This window comes from Mastigoproctus giganteus, chromosome 5 (assembly GCF_048544385.1).
Source record: "Mastigoproctus giganteus isolate SK-2022 chromosome 5, ASM4854438v1, whole genome shotgun sequence".
NCBI lineage: Eukaryota > Metazoa > Arthropoda > Arachnida > Uropygi > Thelyphonidae > Mastigoproctus > Mastigoproctus giganteus.
In genome coordinates, this window is record NC_143579.1 from 98955340 (window position 1) to 98982436 (window position 27097).

The following is a 27097-nucleotide window of genomic DNA, read 5'->3' on the forward strand; positions in this document are numbered from 1 at the left end:
ATTTAGCTATTTCAAAGAGAAAGCTATTGAGAGCAACTGTTGTGTAAAATGAGACAACTGCAATGACCTATCAGCAAGGATCAAATGAATTTAATTAGCCACAGTTATAAAATATTAAAACCAGTGCTTCAGTCTGGAAAATCAAGTTTAGTATCTAACGCAATAAAGGTGTTGGTGGAAAAACCACCTAGCTGATTGGAACTGGTGAAATTTTTAATTTTTTGATTATATCTTGAAACTCAGTGCAAGTTATTTTTGGTTTTCTTCATGAGATAGAGTTTAAAGTTCAGTCACTGAGCTACTAAATCAGTGGTTTTTGACCCTTTTTTAATAACAGCACTCCTAAGTAATTTATTTTATTTTGCAGCACCCCTACACAAATTTTCTGCCTGTTAGATCTGATTCTCTCTCTGTATATGTCTAATATTAAAACAAATATATGTTATATGATAGTTATTACAATAATATAACTATAAACAAAATTACAATTCATAATTCAAATTATATACAGGCATACCTCGGTTAACGTTACCTCTGATAACGAAGCTTCGATATAACGAAGTCTGCAATTTCAAGCCCCATTTATCTTAAAAAAAAATTCCAATTTAAGGCCAACCCCCGACAATCATCTGATTGGTGACTGACGGCGACTCGTTACGTACTCCCGAGCTGCGGGTGTACGTAATTAGGCGAATGAAGTTTTGCACTTCATTCGCCTAATTTAGTTGTTGTTTACACTTCATAGGGTTTTTTTCAGTGTGGTGCATTGCAATGATCCATATCTGTCAGTTTTCTTGGTATGCCAGATTGTGATTTTTAACTGTCCTCCATTTCCTTTACATGATTGACGTTGTTTCAGTGTGGCGCATTGCAATAATCGACATAGGTTCTTTGATAGCATTACATAACGTAGATTTTGTATTTAATAGAAATATTTTTGTTTTAGTTAATTAAAATGTCAGAATCAAAGAAAAGAAAAGCAATTTCTTTGGAAACTAAACTAAATATCGTACGACGTGTTGAAAGCGGCGAAAGAAAATCCGATGTGGCACATTCTTTAGGATTAGCGCAATCAACTTTAACAACCATACTAAGTCAATCAGAAAAAATACAACAGTCTGCTCAGAATTGTACAGATGTTACAGCAGCAAAATTAACTCGCTTAAGGAATCCAATTTTAGAAAAAAATGGAGAAAATGTTAAGTTTGTGGATAGATGATATGTCACAACGTCATATGCCTTTAAGTCAAATGGTGATTCAAGAAAAAGCATTATTTTTGTTTAATCACCTGAAATCTAAACAAACTGAAGAAATTACGGAAACCTTTGGGGCTTCTCGTGGCTGGTTCGAGAAATTTAAAAAACGGGCCAGGATTCATAGTGTAAAATTAACAGGAGAAGCTACAAGTGCAGATGGTGAAGCTGCAAATAAGTTTCCAGAAAAACTAAAGGAAATAATTGAATGTGAAAATTTTCCACCAAATTTGGTGTTCAATGTTGCGAAAGCAGTTTGTTCTGGAAACGGCTACCAACAAAAAGCTTCATTTCTATTGAAGAAAAATCAGCTGCTGGGTTCAAAGCAGCCAAAGACCGTTTAACGTTACTCTTTGGATCAAATGCCTCTGGCGATTATAAATTAAAATTATTATTAGTTTACCATTCAGAAAATCCGAGGGCGTTAAAAGTTAACATAAAAATGAATTTACCTGTTATATGGAAAGCAAATAGAAAAGCGTGGGTTACCAAGGAGTTATTTACTGATTGGTTTGTTAACCACTTTTGTCCTGAAGTAAAACGGTATTGTCAAAAAAACAACTTTGAAGAAAAAGCTCTTTTGTTGTTAGACAATGCTCTGGGACATCCTACTGATCTTAACACGTTGGACACATGCATTCCTGTCAAAGTTGTGTTTCTTCCATCAAACACAACTTCCCTGATTCAACCATTGAATCAGGGAGTAATAGCATCATTTAAAGCTTATTATCTGCGTCGAACATTAAGCAATTTAACTGAACTAGAGGATAAAGAGGAAATGACATTTAAAACTTTTTGGAAAAACTACACCATTAAAAACGCAATTGAAAACATTGATAGTTCTTGGAAAGAAGTCACTAAGAAATGTTTAAATGGCCCGAATGGCCTTGGGATATTGCTCTTCAGTATGTGACTATATTTCCTGAATGCTATCCATCCAAAATTTATTCTCCTCTTGACTTCCAGCCATTTATCATTATTACAGCTAATAACTTGTCCCAGATAAGTATATGACTCCACCTTTTCAATTACTGCTCCTTCAATCATTATTTCCCTTTCTGTGGCATACTTGTTCATAATTACTTTTGTTTTAGCCATATTCATCTTTAGTCCAAAATCCTTACTAACTGTGCATAACTGATTAAGATTTTCCTCCAATTCTTTGGTATCGTGGCTTATGACCACAATATCATCTGCAAATCGTAAATGGTTTAGGTACTCTCCGTTCACATTGTCTCCTTTCTGCGACCAGTCTAATCTTCTGAAAGCTTCCTCAAGGGCAGCAGTAAACAGCTTTGGAGATATTGTGTCTCCTTGTCGAACTCCTTTCTCGATTTTAAATTTGCTACTGTCTTTGTCTAGTCTAATAAAGGAGGTAGCATTCTCATATATTTTCTTCAAAATCATAATATATGGGGTATCTATGCCTTGTCTTTCCAGTGCCCAAAACATTGCCTTATGCTGTATGGAGTCAAATGCCTTTTCATAATCCACAAATGCCAGGCATAATGGTGTTTTATATTCATTTGCTTTCTCCATTAGCTGTGATATTACGTGAAGGTGATCCATAGTTGAGAATCCTGTCCTAAAGCCAGCTTGCTCTTTCGGTTGATTCTCATCAAGTATTCTTTCAAATCTGTTAGTAATGACCCTTGTGAACAACTTGTAGATGTGGGATAACAAGCTAATTGGTCTATAATTTCCAATTTATCTCCTTTCTTATGATTGCATTATTCCACTGCTTAGGTGTCACACCTTTTCTAATGCACTTTGTGAAGAGCCTTGCCAGTTTTTGTGTTATGTCTCTTCCTCCCAATTTTCACAACTCTACAGTAACTTCATCTTCTCCCAGGGCTTTCTGATTCTTCATTTTCTTTGATGCATGTTCTATCTCATCAGGAAGAATATTGGGTATGTCATATGTGTTGCTAATTTGCAATCCATCTTCCCCACTGCTGGCATCATTCCCTCGCTTCTTGTATAATTCTGTATAGTAGTCTTCTGCTATTTGAATTATGCCTTCTCTGCTATTTATAAGTACACCATCGCTATTCTTCAGTTTCAGTATCATTTGTCTTTCTGTATTACTGCTCATGGCTGCTGATTTAAATCCTTTGTTTTTCCTTAATGCTTGTTCAATTTTTTTTGTGTTAAATCTTCTTATGTTCTCTCTGAGTCTCTTTCTAATGGCTTTGCATAACTCAGTATACTCAATTTTCTCCTTGTCAGTGTTTATCTTGGTCTTAATTTTTCGCCTTCAGTTCATCATAAGTGTTTCTTGACTAATTTTTTCTTCTTTGGATTTCTTTTTCCCTATAGGTTTCTTGGGCTTTATCACTTTCAGAAAGTTGTAATATTCCTCGTTGATATCTTGGTCCTGAGCAGTCTGCAGAAGCTCAAACTTGTTCTTAAGTTCCAGTACATACTGCTTTTTCTTCTCTTCTGTTATCTCAAAGACCTTTGTATTATTTACTCGAGTCAGTTTTTTCCTTTTCTTTCCTACACCTATATCAAGTGTACATCTTACCATTCTGTGATCACTTCCAACATTTACTTTATTCAGGATGGTAACATTATTCACAATATATCTTCTGTTAGTGAGGACGAAGTCGATTTCATTACTTGTTAATCCATTTGGACTCTTCCATGTCCACTTTCTGTTCATCCTTTTCTTGAAAAAAATGTTCATTACTGACAATCCTTGAGATTCTGCAAATTCCACAAGTCTTTCGCCTCTTTCATTTCTTTCACCAATTCCAAAATTTCCTATAGTTCCCCTTTGTGTTTTGTCTTTTTCCAACCTTAGCATTGAAGTCACCCATAATAATAGTGTAGTGGGTTTTCTGCTCATCTAGAAGACTCAATTTTGGTGTACATTTCTTCAACCTCTTCATCATCATGGCTTGATGTTGGTGCATAAATCATTATAACCTTTAGTTTGTACCTCTTAGAAATCCTGAGTATTAGTCTTGATACCCTTGGTGATGTACTTTTGAATTCCAAAATGTTGTTTTTTAAATCTTTATGGACCAGAAACCCAACTCCACCTTCACTCCTTTTACTGTTTCCATTGGTGTACAACAGATTTCCACTTGATAAACTTATAAGTGATTCATTTCTTCTTCTTGTTTCAGCCAAACCGATGATATTAATTGTAGGACCTCAATTTACATTGCTATAAATATATCTCAAAATGTCATCCTTCTGACTCAACAATTCAAATATGGAAAGCCATCTTTGGAACATGGTTTAGTTCGTGCAACATCTTTTGCATCTAATTTGTACACTCAATCTTTTAGATACCCCTCACCCCCCTCAATCGGTACTCAGCAATGTTTAAATCTAGATTGAGAAGTGGCCATTCTGTATCAAAATCCCAAAATTTCATCCTTCTGACTCAACAATTCAAGTATGGAAAGAATGGTGCATGGAACATGGTGCTCACATCTGGTGAGTATGGGCTTGGCACACCCGGGGTCCTGCCCTGGATATCATCATTCTTCTCTTTCTTGGTGATTCCCTTCTACTTCTGACTCTTGTTTTCTCTCTCTCTCAGGGTAATTCTGAAATTTTTTTTGGCTGGTGCAGCATAAGCCTAAGGCTTCCTTGCACCATATAGCTAATAATAATAATAATAATAATAATGATATGAGGACCAAAGAGACTTCTACAGGAGACTCGGAAAAGACAGGAAAGAAGGGAATAGACCACCTGACAGAAAATGATTGAGGAGTTCTGAGGAAGCGTGTGGAGCAGGGAAGTAAGACATAACAGCTGAACCCCCTGAATAGAACTAGAATGCAAGAAAACCAAGGACGTACAATAAATGAGAGAGTGGGAGATTCGGGAAGAAGAAGTAAAACAGACGATCAAGAATCCTCACAACTGGTGAACTCCAGGAATAGATAATGTCCACAATTACTGGTACAAGAAGCTCACTTGCACACACAAGCACCTGGCAGAGCAGTTCACCCAAATGATAAGGCACCCAGAGACAATCCCAAAGTTTCTCACTCAAGGAATCAATATCTGAAGCCTAAAGACAAAGAAACCCGGCAAAATACAGGCCAATCACCTGCCTCCCGACGATGTACAAGATCCTGACCAGCTGCATAACCAGGAAGATATCAGACCACTTGGAGAGCCAGAACATAATGGCCGAACAGCAGAAAGGATGCAAGTGGCTGAGCAAAGGATGCAAGGAATAATTAACCATAGATGCCGCGGTTATGGAGCAAACCTACAAGAAGCGCTGCAACATGTACACAGCCTACATCGATTACCGCAAGGCCTTCGACTCTGTGCCTCATAGTTGGCTAATAGAGGCGCTGAACATCTACAAAGTCAATCCGATAGTGATAAACTTCCTACGAGAAATGATGGGAAATGGAGTACCACCATTAAGGTCGAAAACATCACAACCAGGCCAATCCCCATCAGGAGAGGAATTTTTCAGGGAGATGCCCCGAGTCCATTGTGGTTGTGTCTAGCACTTAACCTGCTATCCACCATGCTCAACAGTGGCAAGTACAGATATAACCTCAAAGAAGGAAGGAAGAGCTTGTACACCCTCACCCACCTGATGTACATGGATGACATCAAGCTCTATGCGGGAACCGAGAGGCAGCTCCAGCAACTACTCCACATCATTGAAGAATTCAGCAATGATATTAGGATGGAATTTGGTCTAGACAAATGCAAGACCCACAAATTGCACCAAGGAAAATTAATCAACCGAAACTACCAGCTGCAGACTGGTAAAGAGATCGAAGTCATGGCAGAGGGAGAGGCCTACAAATACTTGGGGATAATGCAGGCTCAGCAGTTACAGCACAAGGAAATTAAAGCCTGCCTGACCAAAAAATACCATCACAGACTTAGAAGCCTGCTGAAAGCAAAGCTGAATGGAGGGAACACAGTTAAAGCCATAAACATCTATGCAGTCCCAGTGCTAACATACTCCTTCGGGATCATAGATTGGAATAACACTGAGCTGGAGGATATCATGAGAAAGACAAGGACAATGATGACCAAGGGTCGCCAACACCACCCGAAATCAGCCATGGAAAGACTGACAATTGCCCGGAAAGAAGGAGGAAGGGACCTGATAGACCAGAAATACACAGCAGCACTCCAGCAGGCCATAAGGAAGATAGACAAGCAGTATACCTCACTCAACCTAAGCAAGGAGTCCCCTCCTAGTTAGGAGGCACAAACAAAGCTAGAAAAATGGGCAGAGAAGACACTCCATAGCAGACAGTATAATGATCTCCATCAAGATCACATAGATAAAATTTCTTCCAATGCATGGCTCACGAGCAGGACGCTCTTTCCCGAGACTGAAGGATTCATGCTCGCCATCCAAGACCAGGTAATCAACACCAGGAACTATAGAAAATACATCGCCAAGGAGCCCAGAGTGTCCGAAGACATATGTCAACGATGCCACCTGGCCTCTGAAATGATCCAACACATCTCTGCGGAATGCAAGGTGATCACCCCGACTGAGTTCACTAATAGACATGACCAGGTAGCCAGGATAATACATCAGAAGCTAGCAAGGAAATACCAGTTGATCAAAGAAAGCGTAGCGTACTACAAGTACGAACCCGTGGTAGTACTAGAAATCCAAACCCACAATATGTACTGGGACCACACCATAATAACTAATAGGACAATCCCACACAACAGACTGGACACAACCCTTGTGGACAAGAAGGAAAAGGCTACTTATCTGATTGACATAGTGGTACCCAACAGTGGCAATCTGCAGAAAACTCATGAGGAAAAAATCAGGAAGTACATGAACCTAAGATGGGAGATCAAAGAGATGTGGCATATGCAACAAGTAAAGACCCGATCATCGTGTCAACCACAGGTATGGTGCCAACGACCCTACATAACAGCCTAGCAGCAAACACCTACAAGGAACTCCAGAAAGTCGCAATCCCGAAGGATAGTCAGAGTTTTTCGACCAACAGTAACATCAGACATAACAACAACCACCCTGTGTACTTGGTAGCAATACCCATCACGAGGCGAACCCCCAATCAGGGAGAAATAATATAATAATAATAATAATAATAAAATGCTCTACCCATTTTTCATCTGCCAAAATATTCTCTAAATAATGCAGTCTCTGGTAAATATGTGGAGAACTCCATCTTGTCAAAAGATCACTTGTTTCGATGCCTCCCTCTCTGTCTCAATCTGGAATGATAACAATTTCCAACATATCTGTATATCTCTATATATTCACATATATAATAATTATGTGTCCATTAATTTCTTCAAAAAAAAAATATAGTCCGATAATGAAACTACATAAAACCACACCATACCATTACTTTCTAATATGTAATGGTTTGTCAGTTACTGCATGTGAACTTGCTTCAGCTCACATATACATATTAACAACCTGTTTAACTGTTTTAAATTTATAAGTGGCAGTTTCAGAATATCAGTCTCCTCCTTTTCAAGTACAGATGTGGTATTTTTGGAAGAGAGTGAATGCATTGAACCACTGAGGTTAATTATGAGGTTGCTCATTATTTCCCTTCGATTGGAGCAGTGCCATTGTATCACAAATACACGAAGGTGGCTCTAAGAGTGAAGTGGATAACTACCAACAGTCAGTCTGACCTCAATGGTAAGGAAAATCATGGAGGCAATGGTAAAGAGTGCATTATAGGATCATTTAGATAGAAATGGAATTCTGAAGGAAACACAGCATAGATTTTAAAGAGAAAATCATTTTAGCCAATCTGGTTAGCTATTTTGACTCATTCATGAGCTGGATGTAAGAAATAATTTTGACATTGTTTACTCTTCGATTTCAGCAAAGCATTCGACTCAGTCCTGCAAAAGAGGTTACTATATAAGCTGGAACATGCTGTAATCAGGAAAAATCCTTAGATGGATTGAAGTATGGCTACAGGATGAGACAGAGAGTTGTGATTAATGGTTATTCTTCAGACTGGGCTAATGTAAGAAGTGGGGATTGGGTTCCCCAAGGATCAGTACTAGGACCACTCTTGTTTTTGATTTTCTTCAATGACATTAACAAGGGAACACAGGATGTGATATCAAAATTTGCAATTGATATCTATCAAGGTTAGAGGAGTAGTTAATGATCAGCACCAAGCACAGCTTCTTCAGGGAGATATAGACAGACTTTAGAGATGGTCAGAAAAGTGGCAGCTATGTTTTAATGTAGCAAACTGTATAGTGTTACACTTTGGAAGAGCAATCCCAAAATAGCTTACAAACTTGGTGGAGTTAAACTAAAATCAGTAGAGGAAGAAGGAGATTTGGTAGTTATGACACAGTCAGGCATGAAGTTCTCGGAGCAATATAGATAGGTAGCAAGGAAGGTTATGATGTCCTATCAATGATTTATCAAACAATTGCTTGTAGAGATAGGTCATCATACCACTGTATAAGGCAATTGTGAGACCATACTTGGAATAATGTCTCCAGGTATGGGTGACTACACCTAAAAAAAAAAAAAAAAAAAACTAAGCTTCTTGAAAGGATCCAAAGATGCTGGCAAAATCAGCAAAAGAGCATCCATATGAAGAAAGGCCACAGAGCTTAGACACCTTACAGGATATTTGATTGAGGTGTATAAACTGAAACAAAAGGGTGAAATATTCAGTTATAAATGATTCCAGAATTAGTAGCCATAAATTCAAATTAAAGGTTGTTTTTGTTTTGTTATTTGGTTTTTAGGAGCATTAGCAACTAAGGCCAATATTGCTCCGGGAATATGCAGTGGTCATTCCCCGACCTTTCCGCATCCTCCGTATTTAGTGGTGACAGGCTCAAACCCTGGTCTAATCAAGAAGCGTGTGCTATGTGCTGCTGCTCCTTCCCACCTAGCTACGGAGGCATCTTCAAATTAAAGGGTAATAGGTTCAGACTGTACTGCAGGAAGTCTTCTTTTAGTCAGCAAGTTGTTAATTATTGGAATAAGTTGCCTCCATGGTTGGTTGAGGGTGACATCTTGGGGAAATTCAAAACTGAGCTAGATAGATACCTATGTGAAGAGGAAGTTAAAAAGGTGGCTTATTATTATTTTATTTATTTATTTATTTATTTTTTTTTTTTTTGACTAGTGCAAAAGCCCAGGGCTTCCTTGCACCATACAGCTAATATTGTCTTTCTTGCACTGAATTCTCCTAAGGCCTTCTACCTGTATCAAGGGACTGAATTCATTACTGATAATATCATTTTATTATCAGTAATGCATCAGCAGGCCTTCAAAGATTGAGCAGGAATATTTACTTTTATTCTTTCTTTGTTCTCTTTTCTTCTATAGGTTTGAGAGAAGTCAAAGTGCTTTTATGTTTTGAAAATGACAGAGGACAAGAGAAATGTTTGTTCTAAAGAGAGCTTTAGTGCTATCTAGAAATTCTGTCGAAGTTATACAAATGCTATCTAGAAATTTCGGCTAAGATAAAGAAAGCCTGCATGAGAAGCACGCAAAAGGTTGATGAAATTTACCGGTAAAAGTACTTTGCCATAACGGTATTTGTATTGTTGCTGGCTTGGTAAACAGAGGGTGGGTGTTATCGGTCAGGAGTAGAAGTTGAATCCCACAGGAGCTTGAAACCCTCCTGAAGTAGAGGGGTTAACCTGACCTTTTTTCTTTAGAATCACTAATTGAATTAACTAATTGAATCATGAACAGAGTCATATTGGGGAGGGGTTTCAATCTCCCACGAGATTTAATTTTTACTCCTGACTGATAACACCCACTGTATGTTTACTGAGTGAGCAACGATACAAATGCCATTACGGCAAAGTACTTTTACCAGTAAATTTCATCGAACTTTGTGTGTTTCTCGTGTAGGCTTTCTTTACCTTCACCGAAATTTCATTTATAATAATAATTTTAATAACAATAAGGTTCTTTATTGACTAAATCGTATACATTTGGGATTCCTTACACACAGATAACTAGAGAAATCTAACAATGCATTGTCTATACAAGTGGCCAAATACAGAAATATAAAGTAAAGCTGCATTACAAAGTTAAGCTAAAAAATAACCAAAAAAAGCTTAAAAAAAAAAAAAAAGCTAAAAGAAATAAATAAATAAAGTAAAAACAAGTTAAAAAATATCAGAAAAGAGAATCAATAGGAATTAGAACACACAAGACTGCAAATTGAGCAGCACATAAAATGGCATCAGCATACTAGGACCAGCACTTACATGCCTGTCCTTTGCATACAGAAAGATAGACCAAGATGTCATCTCGATACAACTTGTCCATAGACCATAGTCAATGTTGATGTTGAGAGTGTCCAAAGTCACATTTGGGAAGTGTCTATTGAAACTGTAACCCCTGGAGCTTCGAGCACAAGGAGGGAGGGTACTGCGGAGGTATCTTCATGGCAAAAGCCAACCAACCGTGTTCCAAATGTTCATGTAATCATGCTTAGATGAGCACAGATGAAGACAGCACACTAGTGAAGTAGGTTGCAAGGTATTTCTTGATTATTTGTTTATTGTGCATTTTACACAAATCTATTTTCAGACCCTAGAAGGCTCTCAAGGAGTTTAAAAACTGGGCTTGGATTTGTTTACAGGTAAGGTTTGCATCAAGGTTACTCCTAGGAATTTGATACTGTCTGTGGGAGTCAGAATATTTCCTGCTAATTCCAGAAGTAAGGATGATGCAGTATCAGCAGATGTCATCCCACTTGAAGTAAAAATGACATAACTTGACTTCTCTGGATTGACTGGCAGGCCAACAAATTTAGCATACTCACAGAATGTATTTAGGTAGCTGTTTACAGTTTCTGAGGAGGTTTGTCTTGTTTGTGAGTCACCAACCTGGTGTTTGCATGGCAAGTAACACACAATATCATCAGCATATGATAAGAAAGCTGGAACTTGATCCATAAGTGGGATGAATATTGCAGCAAATAGCAGTGCTGAGAGAGAGCCACCTTGTGGGATACCTACATCCATGCTTCTACAAACTGTATAGTTATTATCTGTGAAGTGGAGCATTCTCCTAGATAGAAGATTTCTGAGGAGCTCGAGTACACTGCCGGATAACCTGTAGAATCTTTTGAGTAAGGCAAGCAGGGGTGTGATTTGGACTGTCGAATGCAGATTTCATGTTCTGAAAAATGGTGTGGAGATCTTCATTGTCATTCCAGGTGTGAAGTATTTTCTGTGATAAGGACTGTGGGTTATAGTAGATCTATTTGGCATGGCATAATGGGTATGTTTGGGCCCATGTGCAAATATTGTGAGTGCAACATCACTATAGATGCACTTTTCTAGGCAGTTCAGGAAGGGAGATGCAATTGATATTGGCCTGAAGTCTACAGGTAACTTCACATGAGGCATTTTTGGAACTGCCATGACTCTACGTCAACCAGAATGAAGGCACCTGTACATTTTTGAGTACTTCGTTGTAGAGATGGGTGAGCTCCCTGCTGATAAAATAAGAAGACATTTTGAGACTAAAAAAGAGGCATTGCATCAATTCCTATGGTGGACTTCTCAGGTAGTGAATTTATTATTTTTATTAGCTGTTCTTCTGAAGTTTCAATGTTACTGGTAGGTGAAGAACCGTTAAGCGCTTCATTCCAAGGATATACTTCTGTCATAGTGATCTCTCATAAAACACAGCACATGCTCACACCATTACTGAGCATCTAAAGAAGGAGGGAATGCAAGTATGACTTGTGAACCACACACACGTTTGCCCTTGGCTAGCCGGCCATTCATGAAATTGTCAATTGCTGATTGTTTGCTCTTCTGGAAATCCATCTTTGCTTTGGAAAATTTAGCATATGAGTCTTCTGAAGGCGACTTCTTGTAGGAGGCATGGGCTGTCTGTTTCTCCTTGAAGGCCTTTGTCAGGAGGTTATTGCACTATAGATTAGGTCTTAGCCACTGAAATCTCAGGAAACTAGGTGGCAGGACCTGCCAGAGTAAATATCTAATACTGGTGTACCTGACCTGCCTCCCAGGGGCATAGTGTGGAACACGGTGGGCCCCAATGGCTAAATGGTCAGATGAACAACGGTGCAGAACACAACACTCTACAATATCCATACACTTTTAAATCTCTGGCCTCTATAGTGTTCTGTATCACACGACAATGTATGCTACGTGGAGATGGGGGAAACCCCTGGTGCTGTTAGACCCAAAACACACTATACACTATGGCTTTGAGTGGGAACTAAGGATGCATGTGCAAATGAATATGATGGTAAATCATTATGGGTTTTTAGCAACACACTACAAGTTAATTTAAATAACACCGATTGACATGTTCCTGATTTGTATATTTTCCTTTTCCTTTGAAGGTCTGCAAAAAATACGGTTATTATGTTTTCTTGTATATACATTAATATGCCTATCTCAAAAAATTTGCATATTTTTACATTTATGACTACCTGTATATTGTTTTTTTTTTACTATTTTTTTGTTTTTTTTACATATTCACATAATTTGCAATATTAAAAAAAGAAAAATAACAAAAATGTATTCATTAGTTGGAACATTTGTTAAAAAAAGAAAAACTCCTGGCTTATGTATCTCTATTAATAGTTATTATTACTCACTTCTGAGATCCAGATGCAGCCAAATGCTGACTTTCAAATCATTGCATTATTTAACTGAATGAGTTAATGACAAATGACCTTAATTCTCAATAATGTATAATTACTAATGTCAATAATGTATAATTAGCGATTGTTTTTTTTTTTTTAACATGTGAAGGACTCATTTCTAATTCAAATAGTAAAAATGGAAAGTGGAATGGGTATTAAAGTTAAAAGCTGAAAAAATTAAAAATATTCACAATCTGAACAATGTGCACATTTGAAATATGCATATTCTTCATTTAGTTTGTCAATTTAATAACAAATTACCTGATTACAGTTGCAGCCAGTACTGTAATAACTGAAATCAGCTGCATCAGACTGGCATACATCTAAATGCATAGAAAGAAATTCTTCAGAATCTGACACTGGTGCACGTACTTCATTCAGTATATGATGTAAACTTCCATAAGTACCATTATTGGGTTCTGCAGTTATATTAAGGAGTTCTGTACATGAAATTAAAAAAATAAATAAATATACATTTATTTATACCTATTTATAACAAAAAATCTGTATTGTGTGCCAAAAATTGTCATCACTATGCTTTTTAATGCAAATGATATCTGCTTATAAAACAGCACACAAGGAACACCTATAAGCAAGTAATACATACATAGTAAGTAGCATGGGTAGAACAGTTGTTATAAGTGATTTACAAAGATGCTTAATTTGTGGGGCTCATGCATCTAGGGCAATTCTAGAAGCTGCAGAAAATTTAGCCAGTGCATCAGTGAAGACAGTCTCTAAGGTGGTTATTATTATTTATTGTTATTTTTTGGTTTTTAGGAGCATTAGCAACTAAGGCCATATTGCTCCGGGGATATGCAGTGGTCATTCCCTGACCTTTCCGCATTCTCTGTATTTGGTGGTCACGGGTTCGAACCCCGGTCTAATCAAGAAGCGTGTGCTGCGCACTGCTGCTCCTGCCCACCTGGCTACGGAGGCGCCATCTCTAAGGTGGAAATGGAGGACAAACATGAAACATAACTCTGGCCAAAAGACAAAACTCAATGATGGGAACTGTCAATGTCTTATGATAATTGCCAATATAAACATGCAAACTATGACAGATGTTCACACAAAAAATTCAACAGAGGTTTCAAAGTGACTGTTTTGAGTAGAAAATTTCATCAAGAATTGCATAAACACAGAGAATCATATCCATTTACATATTAGAAACCTCTCATCTTGTGAATAAATAGGAAATTCTGCCTAAAGTGGTGTCTGCAGCGCCCAGATTTTTGACTATTGACCAATGGTAGAAAGTTGGAAAATCTGGAAAATCAAAATTTATCCTAATCCATAACAGTTATAGAGTAAAAATTTGAAGAAAAACAATGAAAGTTTGCATCCAAAATATGTCATCTCTACAGCTCAAGCAAGTGGTAATGAGCAAATGCTCTGTAATGATTTGGGGCACTAATTATTGTGAGAAGGCCAATATACCAATATACTCTTCATCATGACTTCCCAAATCTGACATCTTATCTGACCCTGTGCATCCCATGACAACATCTTTCTATCCTACAGGTGATGGAGTCTTCTAGGACAACAGTGCTTTATTTTACATCATTCCAAAAAACAAAGAGCATGATAGCAACCTCCAACACATGTTCTGTGCACCTGCCCCTGCAGGTCTCCTAATTACAATCTTATTAAACACATGTGGGACTTCTGAGAGAGGAAACACAAAAAACACTTCTATTACTATTACCATCAATACATGTAAATTGGTGGCAATTATGTTGATGTCTCTACTAATCTTAACCTTGCTGTTACTCTTCTGCCTAATTTAGAAGTATAACTTCTAATGCTATCTAAATAAGTGGATGAGATCAGTTTGCATACATACTGTGCACTAAAGCTATCTTTGTTTCTTTCCACTTTTTTTCGTTAAAAAAGAATAAAAAACACTTTTTGGTTGGGTTTTGTCATAATTAAAGTCATCACCAAGAACTCATTCCTTTCAAGTCTACATTCAGACAAATTAAGCAATTGTGTCAGTATTAAATATTAATAGTTTTAGTACAGTTGTTTGAATTCCATTTTATTCATATACCTACTAACATTTTTATAATGGTCAATGCTAGCATTCACCAATGTGAAAATGTCAGTAAGTGAATGGTGAATGCCAGCATTCACCATTCATGTACAAGCTGAAAAAAAGAGTTGCATATTTCCTAAGATGAACAACAAAGCCCATGGGCCTCATTTATTTCAAGTCAGTTTCACTTATCAGAAAGTACAAACTTGATATTTAAGAAACTAATCAAAATAGCCAGGCTCTATGGTGCAAGCAAATAACAAAATGAATCAGCTTAATTTTTAGAGTTTATTATATTATTATTTTTTTAATGGTAAACCTAAACAGGAAAGAGTTATATGAGCCTATGCAGTTCTCTAGCAGTGTGTATGGGTGGAGAATTAAAAAGCTATATGAAATTTTGCTGATACTGGAATTGAATTTCTGTAAATTCAAATTTAATGAATTTAAGAATAATGTTCCAAAGCATAGATGTAGAAGAATTGAACAAAGAAGAAGAAAAAAATTAGTTTGATGGGTTTATAGCTGAACTATTAAAGAGTTTATTTATTCATTTATTTATTTATTCACTTTATTTAACCAAATGGTTTTGTCCCTTAACAGCAGGTTGCTAATAGGGCTTACCTTCTATTATAACAATAGAATTAAAATGAAAGGTAAAATTACAATAACATTGAAGTAAATGCAAATAATGGTAAGTAAATAAATACAGTAATTGGTTGACTAGCTGATGCATGTGTTTATCCTGATTTAAGAGAAAGGGATAGAATTACAGATATTAGTTCAGAATAGTGTCATGATAGTTTAGACTTTAATTCTGTAGATTAAAGAAAAAGAATAGCTGTGTGATTAAGGGTAGTTCAGTGAGTTAGTATAAGTATGACTAAATAATACAAGAAAGCAGACTTTTTTTAAATCTGCCAAAAAAAAAAAAAAATTCCACAATCATTCATATTTTCACTATCATGTTTGGAAAGTATGAGTGACTGTGAAAACTTTAATTTAAACTAACCACCTGAGTATAGTTACCATTAGTATTAGAGGTAGCAAATGATGCAAGAAAGCAAGCTTATAGAGAATCAGCCAAAAGAAAATATCCACCTCACCCATCTATCCCCTCCAAGAATTTGTCTGGTGCTTCCTTGAATTTATTCAAACTACCAACTTTCACAACAGGAAGTGGGTAGAAGGAAGAGTTTGTTCCAACGTTCAACCATCTACCGGAAAAAGGCAGAAAAAACATTACAAGCTGAAAAAACATCCTTGGATTCAAGGGAAGTCCCTATGGACTGGAGATATGCAAATGTATCCACAATTCACAATGAGGATCAAAAGTTGACATGAGTAATTACAGACCTATTACCTTTACATCTGTTCCAGGGAAAATAATGGAGTAACACATTAAAGAAGTAATGAAGGACCCAGGGTGGGATTTACATATAAGCTAAACAAGCTACAGCTTAGGGCTGCACATTACAAGGGGCCTCGCTCCTTCTTAAAAAATCGTTTTTTAATATTGTTACAGGTGAACAGTAAGAGAGAAGGGTCACCACTCAGTTCAATGCATGACTGCAAAAAAATTATTTATTTTGATATCATTACCGGAATTTCAGGAAAGCTTTTAATAATGTTGCACATAAAGATTGCTATACAAATTAGAGCAATATGACATTAGGGGCAAGTTGCTGCTATGGATAAAGGGATAGTTGAGTGGAAGAAGAAGAGTAGTTATCAATGGGCATTGCTCTTCATAGACTAATGTATTAGTGGACTCCCCCAGTGATCACTTCTGGGCCCACTGGGCCCATTGTTGTTTTCAATATTTATTAATAATATTGAAGGTATAGCAAGTTTATCTAAATTTTTGCAAATGACAGAAAGATTGGTGGGGTGTTTAATGACAGTAATCAGCATGAACTACTACAACAAGATCTAGGAAAATTAGATCAATGGGTTGAGAAATGGCAGTTGATGCTTAATATTGACAAATGCAAAGAACTGCATTTGTCAATGTTAACTCTGTTAACTCACTGCATATGGGTAGGAGTAATCCCAAATTAACATACCAACTGTGTGGTACTATATTCAGGTAGTGGAAAATTAAAAAGTCCTGGGAATAATTGTGCAGTCAGATAAATGAAATTCTCTTAGCAGTGCAGACGGGCTGCCAGGAGAGCTCATGGGTTTTGTCAATGATATACAGAAACTTTGATAGCAGGAATAAGGTGTTATCTCCTTGTACACAGCCATGGTTAAGCTGTATCTTGAGTACTGTACACAGGTCTGAGGGTCTCACTTTAGAAAGGATGTACATCTGCTGGAATAGGATAGGTGCAGGGAAGGGCAATCAGGTTAGTGAAGGGAACAAAATGGTGCTCTTACCAAGAAAGGCTTCAGTTCTGCAAATTTCAGCATATGGGAAACTAACACCTTAATCAGATCTCCCTGCAGATAGATATGATTGAGCTGTTTAAAGCCTTAAATGGATTGAGAAGGCTAAATATTAATGGTATTTTTCCTCTTGCTGAGACATGAGGGAGCATAAATTCAAGTTGAGGAAGGATGGTTGCAGGATAGATATGCAGAAGTTTGTCTTCAGCCAGCAGGTAGCTCATTATTGGAACAAACCCACCTGTTGTTGTTGTTGTTGTTGTTGTGGAAGTGGTGGTTTGAATAAATTCAAGGAAGAACTAGACAAATTCTTGGAGGCTATGGATGGATGAAGTTTGTAGGGGTTTTTTTTTTTTGCAGATGCTTTGCAAGCTTGCTTCCTTGCATCATTTTTCCACTACTAATACTAATACTACATAATAACATATGAATAAATTATTACATAATTTTAAAAATCTGAACCATCATAATTCGAAAACTTATTATGGAAACTGCAGAAGGGAATTAAAATGAACAATTGCATATTAAAAATATGATATGGCTAAGGTAAAGAAAGCCCATACGAGAAGCATGCAAAAAGTTTGATGAAAGTACTTTGCCATAACGGCATTTATATTGTTGCTTTCTCGGTAAACAGACGGTGGGTGTTATCAGTCTGGAGTAGAAGTTGAATCCCACGGGAGCTTGAAATCCTCCTGAAGTGGAGAGGGGTAACCTGACCTTTTTTTCTTTAGAATCACTAATTGAATCACGAACAGAGTGATATTGGAAGTTCTGGTGTCATAAAAAATGTTCGCAACATATTTTCATTGGTAAACTTTTTTGAAGTTTGCCGTGCTTCTCGTGTAGGCTTCCTTTACCTTTGCCTTTTTTTTTCTTAATAAACAATTTATCCACTAGTCCACAAGTGATTCTAAAGAAAAAAGGTCAGCTTACCCCCTCCACTTTGGGAGGGTTTCAATCTCCCATGGGATTCAATTTCTACTCCTGACCGATAACTGTATGTTTACTGAGCGAGCAACAATACAAATGCCGTTACGGCAAACTACTTTTACCGGTAAATTTATTGAACTTTTGTGTGCTTCTCATGTGGGCTTTCTTTACCTTTACCTATGATATTTATCAAATATATTAGTCTTTTATAAACAAATAACATTGTAAAACTACTCACCTGCCATTAACCCATATAATTCTATATTAAGAAAAGGTTGAACTGTAAGGTTTTGTTTAAAGGAAGAGCCAACAGCTACAAACAGGGCCTATATATCAAAACAATGTAGTAATTGAAAATAACAGCTTGAGGTGATCTCAGTGAACAAAACATTAGTTTAATTTTTTTTTTTTGTTTTTTTACTTTCTATTTTTTTAATACAAAAATGAGAAGAGACGAAAAATTTCAAACACTGAAAGGTTAAGCAGAATATACACGGTATCCTCCAGGACGCAGCTGCCAGAAAGGTAGTACATAAAGTCTCATGACTTCATGGAAAAAGTAGAAACTTATGAATTAGAGTAATTCAATTTTCATATATAAAATTAAAAAATAATATTTTGCTTATTTTTACAATTTACTTATATTCATATATAATTCATATTCATATATATATATATTACTTATTATTAGATAAGTACAGTGGGGCCCCAACATCCGATGGTAATTTGTTCCACAAAACCCATTGTATGTCAAAAATATTGTAAGTTGAAACCAATGATACATTTATTTCCTGTAATTCATTCCCCAACAACACATAAAATAGATATTTTTACATGTTATACATCATTTTTACATTAAAAATTAGTGTTTTATAAAGATTATTTAATAAATAGTCATAAAACATCTTTAAATAAAAAACAAACAATAAATTAGCATTTACCTTAGACTTGAAGTGCAGTGCTGATGAAATCAATGGTGGTGGCAGAGGCGGATTTAACGGCAGGTGCACCGGGCGTGCGCCCTGGGCCCCGACTTCTGAAGGGCCCACGCAAAACCCCAACAAATTAGTTGAACTAATATGTTCAACTATTAGTTCAAAACTTTGTGATTATTATTATGCTATTATTAATTATATTATACATATATTATATTCAAATTTTATTGTAAATAAAACATTAATAGTACATATAATATTTTTTATTTATTTAAAAAAATGGTTTAACATGTATTTTTATTTTCTCTGTCTCTTTTTTTTAAGGGGCCCAATATTTTCTTCTGCGCCCGGGGCCTCAACCGACCTTAAACCGCTACTGGGTGGTGGGACTATATCAAGTGTCTTTTTTAGCATTAGCATTAGCAGAGGCATTTGATGCAAGAAAGCAAGCTTATGCAGCATCAGCCAAAAAAAAAAAAAAAAAAAAGTAACATAAATAAATAAAAATAACCACTTCCACTTCACCCCTCTGTTCGTTCTTTTGTTGCTACTGGCAAAGAAACTGTCCAAAGTGGACTGTTTTTTACGACTTTTTTGTAGCTTCCTGAAGTAAAAAATGACTTTTTCTTCCATTTTGCATGTGTTCAGTGTTTTCAATGTCGGGGTGTTTTTTTACCACTTCTCTTAAATGCTCCTAACAAGAAATGACAGTCTTCGGCTGACACTTTTTGGTGTCTTTTTCTTCCTCTTCCTCTCCAGTGTCACTCCGTAATTTTCTCCAACTCTTGTAGCTCTTCTGTTGTTAGCTCATGCTCATGAGTGCCAATAAGGTCCTCTACATCCTCTTTTCCAACCTCCAGACCCAATGATTCACCAAGAGTAACAATATCATTTGTCAAAGCACCATCATCTTCAAATCCATCAACATTATGAATTATTAAAGGACAGATTTTTTTCACGGCTGAATTTAAGCACCTGTTGGAAACATCATTCCAACAACTTACAATCAGCCTCACACAATATAGTATGTTGAACTTCAACCTCCAAAAATATTTGAGGGTGACAGAATTTTCACCAGAGGTTGCTGCAAAGCAACTTGCGAACATTTTTGTGGTGTAGATTTTCTTGAAGTTTGCAATCGCTTGCTGGTCATTGGCTGAAGAAGAGGAGTGGTGTTGGGTGGCAAAAATTTGACTTGAAAAAAGTAAAATTGTGCCTTAAGAGATTGAACAAGGTTGGGATCATGGCCTGGTACATTATCCAGCAGGAGCAGTTGCCTTCACAGGAAGCTTATTTTTCTCAAGATAACTCTCCACTGAAGGACAGAAAACTTCAAGCTCCCATTCATTGAAGACATGTCTTGTAACCCATGCCTTCTTATTACTGCACCGAAACACTCCCAACATGGCTTTGTTGAACTTTTGTTGTTTAAATACTCTGGGGGTGCTAGAGTGATACACAAGCAAAGGCTTCAGCTTAAAATCTCAAGACGCATTGGCACCCAATAGGAGAGTGAGCCTATCTTTCATAGGCTTATGTCCAGGTAAACTAACCTCATCCTTAGTGACGTACGTTCTCCTGGGCATTCGCTTCCAGAAGAGGCCGGTTTTGTCAATGTTAAAAACTTGCTGGAGAAGATACCCTCCTGATAAACACTCTTGGAATTCAATTTTAAAGGTCTCAGCTGCTTTTTATCAGCACTGGATGCTTCCCCATGCCTTTCAACACTTTTGTTATTCGCCCTTTTTTTGAAGTGCTCGAAGCAGCCTCTGCTGGCTTTAAAGTCTTCAAAGTGCATAGCACTGCCACTGGTTGATGGAGCTTCAAGTTTCAGATCTATGATGGATCTTCATAGATCTGAAACAATCGTACAAGTGATGTTCCGTGTGCCACACGTTATTGAACAACAAAAAAAAGACGCTAATTGGTTGAGAACAATCATACGAGTGATGTTTCATGGAAATTTTCACCCATGTATCGTTACAGCTATGTCGGAAAGCCATCCGTTCCTGAAAATATCATCGGTCCTTAAAATTAACAATCGTATCGAAATTATATCGGATGTCGATGTCATCGTAAGTGGAGGCCCCACTGTAGATTAGAGTATAAGTGGAGGAATGCTGACTACATATTGAATTTATTTTGTATGATGTATTAACAATTAAATAGGTACTTGTAAAATAAAAGTAAATTAAATAAAAACACATATAGTACTTAATGCTATAGATCCAATGATTTTAATTTTAATACTTATCTATATTCAATGGAATATAGATAAGCATTATGGTCATTGGGTATTTCTGCTATTACTTGCAGTGCTCCTTGTCCATAATCCATATCAATTTTTTAATTATCATTCTTTTCAAGCTATTACTATTCACTACAACTCCTTGTTATTAATACATTGTATTACTTATTATTACTTATATTACAGTACAGCATCAGTTATCTGGAATAATTGATGTCAGACCTCTTCTGAAAAATTTTCCGGATAATCGAACCAGAAAATTTTGCCAGATAATTTTTCCAGTAAGATTAAATAAATTTAATCTAATTATTTAATTAAATAAATTTAATCTTACCTTATGATTAAATTAAATAATTAATATTAATTAAATTAAAAAATTATAAACTAATATATATATATATATATATATATATATATATAATATATAAATTATAAACTAAATGCTCTTGGTTTTTTTTGACTTACCAATAATGAGCATGGACAATCTGTGCATCCCAGTGGCATTTGCACACATAGCAATTGTAACTTGCTCTTTCCTCATCTTAAAACTTGGTGCAGGCATTTCTCTTTTAGTGGCTAGGGTTTTTCTCGGTAATGCTTTCCAAAATAAGCCCATCTCATCAACAATATAATCATTTTTTTCCTTGTAATTTGCTTAACTGAAGCAAACTTACCTAATAATTTCCGTTTTTTGTCGCAATGTTAAAACTACATGTTTTCTTTTTGTTCACATTTCACCACAAAAAAATGGAGAAAATAATAAATATCACAGTTTCGGGCCGATGTTAGTTTTATCAAATCTGGAGCTAAAGTAATCTGAAATTCACTTATGGTTTCCTAGAAAACCCAGTAGTCTCTAATATTTTTCTGAAGGTCACATAGAATTCTAGAGGTCAGAACCATAAAACAATAAAAACAATTTACAGTTTTTGGTTTATTGGGCTTTTTGTTTGTACAATCTGTTATAAACAGATAGTAAACTCGATCTTTCGCTTAATTTGCAAATGTGATCACTACAACCAGCACTTACTGTACTACCGTTAATAAAAAAAAAAGAAGAAAGATCAGCCTTTCAAATTATTCTGGATAACCAACGTTTTACTTACTTATATTCATATATAATTCATACACAAAATGAAAAAATGATATTTTGCTTAGTTTTACAATTTACTTAACAGTGTGTAATTATTTGAGAAACTTCCCTTCATTCAGCTTCATTTCCATTTTTATAATTTACAAAAAATTCCTTGTTCAGTTCAGTACCTGACCTTGAAAATTCAGCATAGAATCCATTCTAGCAGGCCTGACAACAGGAAACAGTAGATTCCTCAAACAGCATCAGTTCAAGTAAAACAACTTAATTTATCGCATGATATATTAGTGCAGCATTATTAAATTTTTCTCCTTTGTATCCTTACCACAAATTCCTGAATCATACAAAACCATGGACACCAAAGGTTTGAAGTACACTGAGTGGACACAAATCATGGGATACCTACCTAGTAATGGATAGGCTCACCTTTTGCCTGGATAAGGGCAGTCACATGGTGAGGCATTGAGTCCACTATTCATGAAAGCATTTGACAGGTATTTCCATCCATGTTTGCTGCACCGCTGTTCATAATTCCATCATATTCCTGGGTGGAGGACCCAAAGCTCGAATGGACCTATCCACAGCATCTCAAAGATGCTCCACAGGGTTCATGTCCAGTGAACAGGGAGGCAATTCCATGGTAGTAAAATCTGCAGAATGCTCTTCAAACCATGTTCTAGTCACCACAGCTCTGTGGGGAGGTGCACTGTCCTGCTGGAAGAGTCCATTGCCCTGTGGGTGCACGATGAGCATGAATGGATGCAGATGGTCTGCAAGGATGGACACAACCTTGACTGTTCAAAGATGCATCTAGATGTACCAGAGGTCCCAACGTGTGCCAGTTGAACATGCCCCAGACCATTACCGACATTACATGACCATCAACCTGCCCGAACAGTTCCTTGTTGACATGCGGTTTCTGCCAGATATGCACCCTCAAATCCGCTCGAAATAACTGGAAATGGGACTCATTGGATGAGGAGACCAGTCTCCAATCATCCAAGGTCCAGTGCCGATGTTTTTTCACCCAGTTGAGGCATAGAGTCCTGTGTCATGGTGTTAGCAATGGGACTCTGGCGAAGGTGCCAGAGACATTTCTGGTACCTCCGTCGTTGAAGTCGGTGGTGATTTGTGCCACTATCACTCTCTGGTTGGCTGACACAATGCGAGACAGAAGTTGATGGTAATGTCCATCCACCACCTTTCTTTGCCCACAGCACCGTCCACGATGAGATGTTATTCCGGAAATGGCATATTCACGATACACTCTTGATACTGTTGAACAGGGATAGTGCAATTTTTGTACCAACTCCGCGATAGTGACCCGTGCATCAGGCACCCACTATCATCCCTCTTTCAAAGTCGGTTAACTCATGACATTTATCCATACTGACATTGAATTACCGTCTACGTGAATGCAGTGAGCAGTGTACCTATATACCTGCCAAGCGGTGGGTTTGCCACTAGCGAGAGGGGCAACAGCATTGCATTGCCCAGGAACCAGGTATCCCATGAATTCTGTCCTTTCAGTATATATACAACAGCAATACTGTTTCTCGAAGGTCATTTTAATCTCAAAATGGATGCCAAATAATTGATACACATTAGATTTTTTTTAGTTTAGTTTTAGAAGCTGTAATCTATCATCATTATCATGTCAGACTGAATTCAGGTTACTGTTACACTTAAATGATTTTCCTGTAATATTTTTTAGTGTAAATGTTTGAACCTGCTGTCTCTGGCCTAAAATCTAACCCCAAAGTTACATTCAATAATGTCTCTAATCATCTTCTCTGTGATAGTTGCAAAATAGATTTTACCTGGTACACTAAGAAGTGAAATTCTTTTGTAACTTCACTATTCAGCTTTATTTCCCTTTTGTGAATAATGTACAATTAAAGCTTTGCTTACATATTCTAGAACTTGTCCTTTGAAAAAAACACCCTCTGGATAATGCAATGTAATCATCCACTGTGACAATATTTCTTCACCAATTTCAGATACAATTTCATCTATATTTCATGCCTTGCTTTTCATACTTGATATTTTAGCATTAGTATCAACAGTGGCTAATGATGCAAGATAGCAAACATATACATCATCCACTGAAAAAATAACACAACACTTCCCACATCACCTGTCCAGTCCCTTTAATAATTTGTCTAGTTATTCCTTAAATTTATTCAAACTACCCAACTTTCACAACACCAGATGGAAGTTTGTTCCAACAATCAACTATCTGCTGGCTGAAAGCAAATTTTCTCAGTTTACATTTATGCTCCGTCATGTGTTGCCTGAGCAAGAGTAAGGATGTTATCAATATTTAACTTACTCAATCCACTCACAGCCTTAAATGCCTCATTGAGATTTCCTGGCAGGTATTAGTTTCCAGATGCAGCACTTTGCAGACAGAAGTCTTTCTTGACAAGAGTATCCATTTCTTCCCCTCACCAATCTCATTACCCTTCTCTGCACTGGTTCCAACAAATCCACATCTTTCTAGACCTGTATGCAACCTTGTACAACAGGATAAGCATCTCTTTGTCCCCTACTGGAAAAGTTCCTGCCATCATTGAGTCAAAACCCCATGAACTGTCCTGGTAGCCCATCTGCAATGCTCAGAGAACGTCATGTCTGACTGCACAATAACACAATAACCCCCCTCCCCCCAGTCTTTTTTTTTGTTCTCTACTACTCTGAATGTGGCACCACAAAGTTGATATGTTATTCTGGAATTAACATTGACATTGTTTAACATTGACAAATGCGTGCATTTGTCAATGTTAAACTTTAATTTTTAACTTCTCAGCCCCTTCACCTAATTTTTTCTAAGTCTTGTTGAAGAAGTACATTTTGATTCCTGACAATAACATCCTGCCAACCTTTGTATCATCTGCAAACTTAAAAATTAGCCTGATATGCCTTTTATTTTAACACTTTTTTTTTTGTACCATTTATTTTTGGCACTAATTATTATTATTAATTTGCTCAATATAAGATACTAGTCACTTTCAGTCTCAAATCCTCTATCTATATATATATATATATATATATATATATATAAATGCCAAAAATAAATTAAAATCTTTCATATGATATAGCCTATTGTGTTTTTCTTTTCATGTTGCTATTATGCTCCCCTCCATGTAAACTTGTGACTATTTTTATGTTGAAATACTTATGCAATTAGGAGTACACAGAATGCACAAAATTCTAGAATTTTACTGTTAGAGTCTTTTACTATTATTGTTATTTGTTTATAATAATGCATACATTATTGCAGTGATAAACACTGGTGCACCTGTATGGAGAAATTCAGTACAAAATAAGAATGTAACCTTTAATGTAGAATAATCAATTATTTACCTTTCTCTCCAAATTTTCTTAAAATATCTCTGATGATGTAACTGTCATTTCCCATTGTGCTATTTCCCTCTCCAATCAATACTATTATTTCTTTGTCATTAGTTTATTTTAGATATTAGAGAACTTTTCCATTTCACCTTTTTGCTGTGAGCTTTAAACAGGTTCATATGCATGGACAAATTTCATCACCCAACCTTCCATCTTAAATTACAAACATGGTGCCATGAATAATGCCTTCCAGCCAATTTAACTTTCTTCTAAGCTAACTCTAAAAGCTACTGCTATACCTTCTTTGCACTGTATCTGACATACAGAATAATTAATTTATTATAATTGTTCAGCATTATTTATTTTCTTAGTTTCTGATACCTGCTATTCTGATTTTATAACAACCTAGTTCTCCTACTAATTCCATTTCTTTGCCATTTAAGCTTCTAACAGTGATGGTTGTTCCAGTAGCACATTTACACTATGTGTCCCAGGCTTCCTAACATGCATAGTGGGGATCTTATTGGAAACATTCCAACCAGCATGAGCCTCAATTGCCATATTGATGAGTTACTGTAGAAGTGAGTAAGGCTATCTTACTGGGGGAGACAGACTGGCTATTTTTGGAACTGCCTGGGATCTTGATCCAATGTCCATGCCTCATCTTCTTGTATGTAACCTGTTAGTAGAGAGCCAGCTATATGAACATATGAGAATGGACTGCCAAAAGGAACTAAACTGACCAGGCTGAATAATTTACAGGCTGAAAACAGGATATCCTAAGACAGAGGCTGGACACATATGAAACATAACTTAGCCTGCAAAAGAATTGTGAAAGGCATGCAAAATTATTATTTTTAAAAAATTGAAAGAATATATTTCTCTAATTAATAATAATATTGATATAGGTAATTGTGCTTTTCTTGCTGCTATTTTTATGTTGAAATACTTAGTATGTTTGCAATTAAGAGTACACGGCATGTACAAAATTATTTCTGTGAATTAATATAAATAATAATAATGAAATAATATAATTAATACAATACAAAATATGTACATTATGTTGTTATGCAAATTATGCCATATGATTTGCACAGTGATACTCAAAGGAAGATCAATGTGCAAATCACAGTGCTCTATAGCAGTGAGTACTACAGTTACATTTGTGGCTATTTCAAAATAAAAACTTAACATCTTTTTGAATTATTACTG

The 27097-nt window shown here is 36.4% G+C and overlaps 1 protein-coding gene across 1 annotated transcript in view; it reads right to left on the reverse strand.

The window, feature by feature from the left end:
• LOC150085581 (venom phosphodiesterase-like) overlaps window positions 1–27097 on the reverse strand; it is a 248321-nt gene that overhangs the window by 60252 nt on the left and 160972 nt on the right. Inside the window, exons 11-12 of the mRNA XM_090374609.1 lie at window positions 18494–18581; window positions 13155–13333 (exon numbers count right to left, since the gene is read on the reverse strand). Coding sequence (XP_090230735.1) covers window positions 13155–13333; window positions 18494–18581 — 267 coding nt within the window. The remainder of the gene's footprint in view (window positions 1–13154; window positions 13334–18493; window positions 18582–27097) is intronic.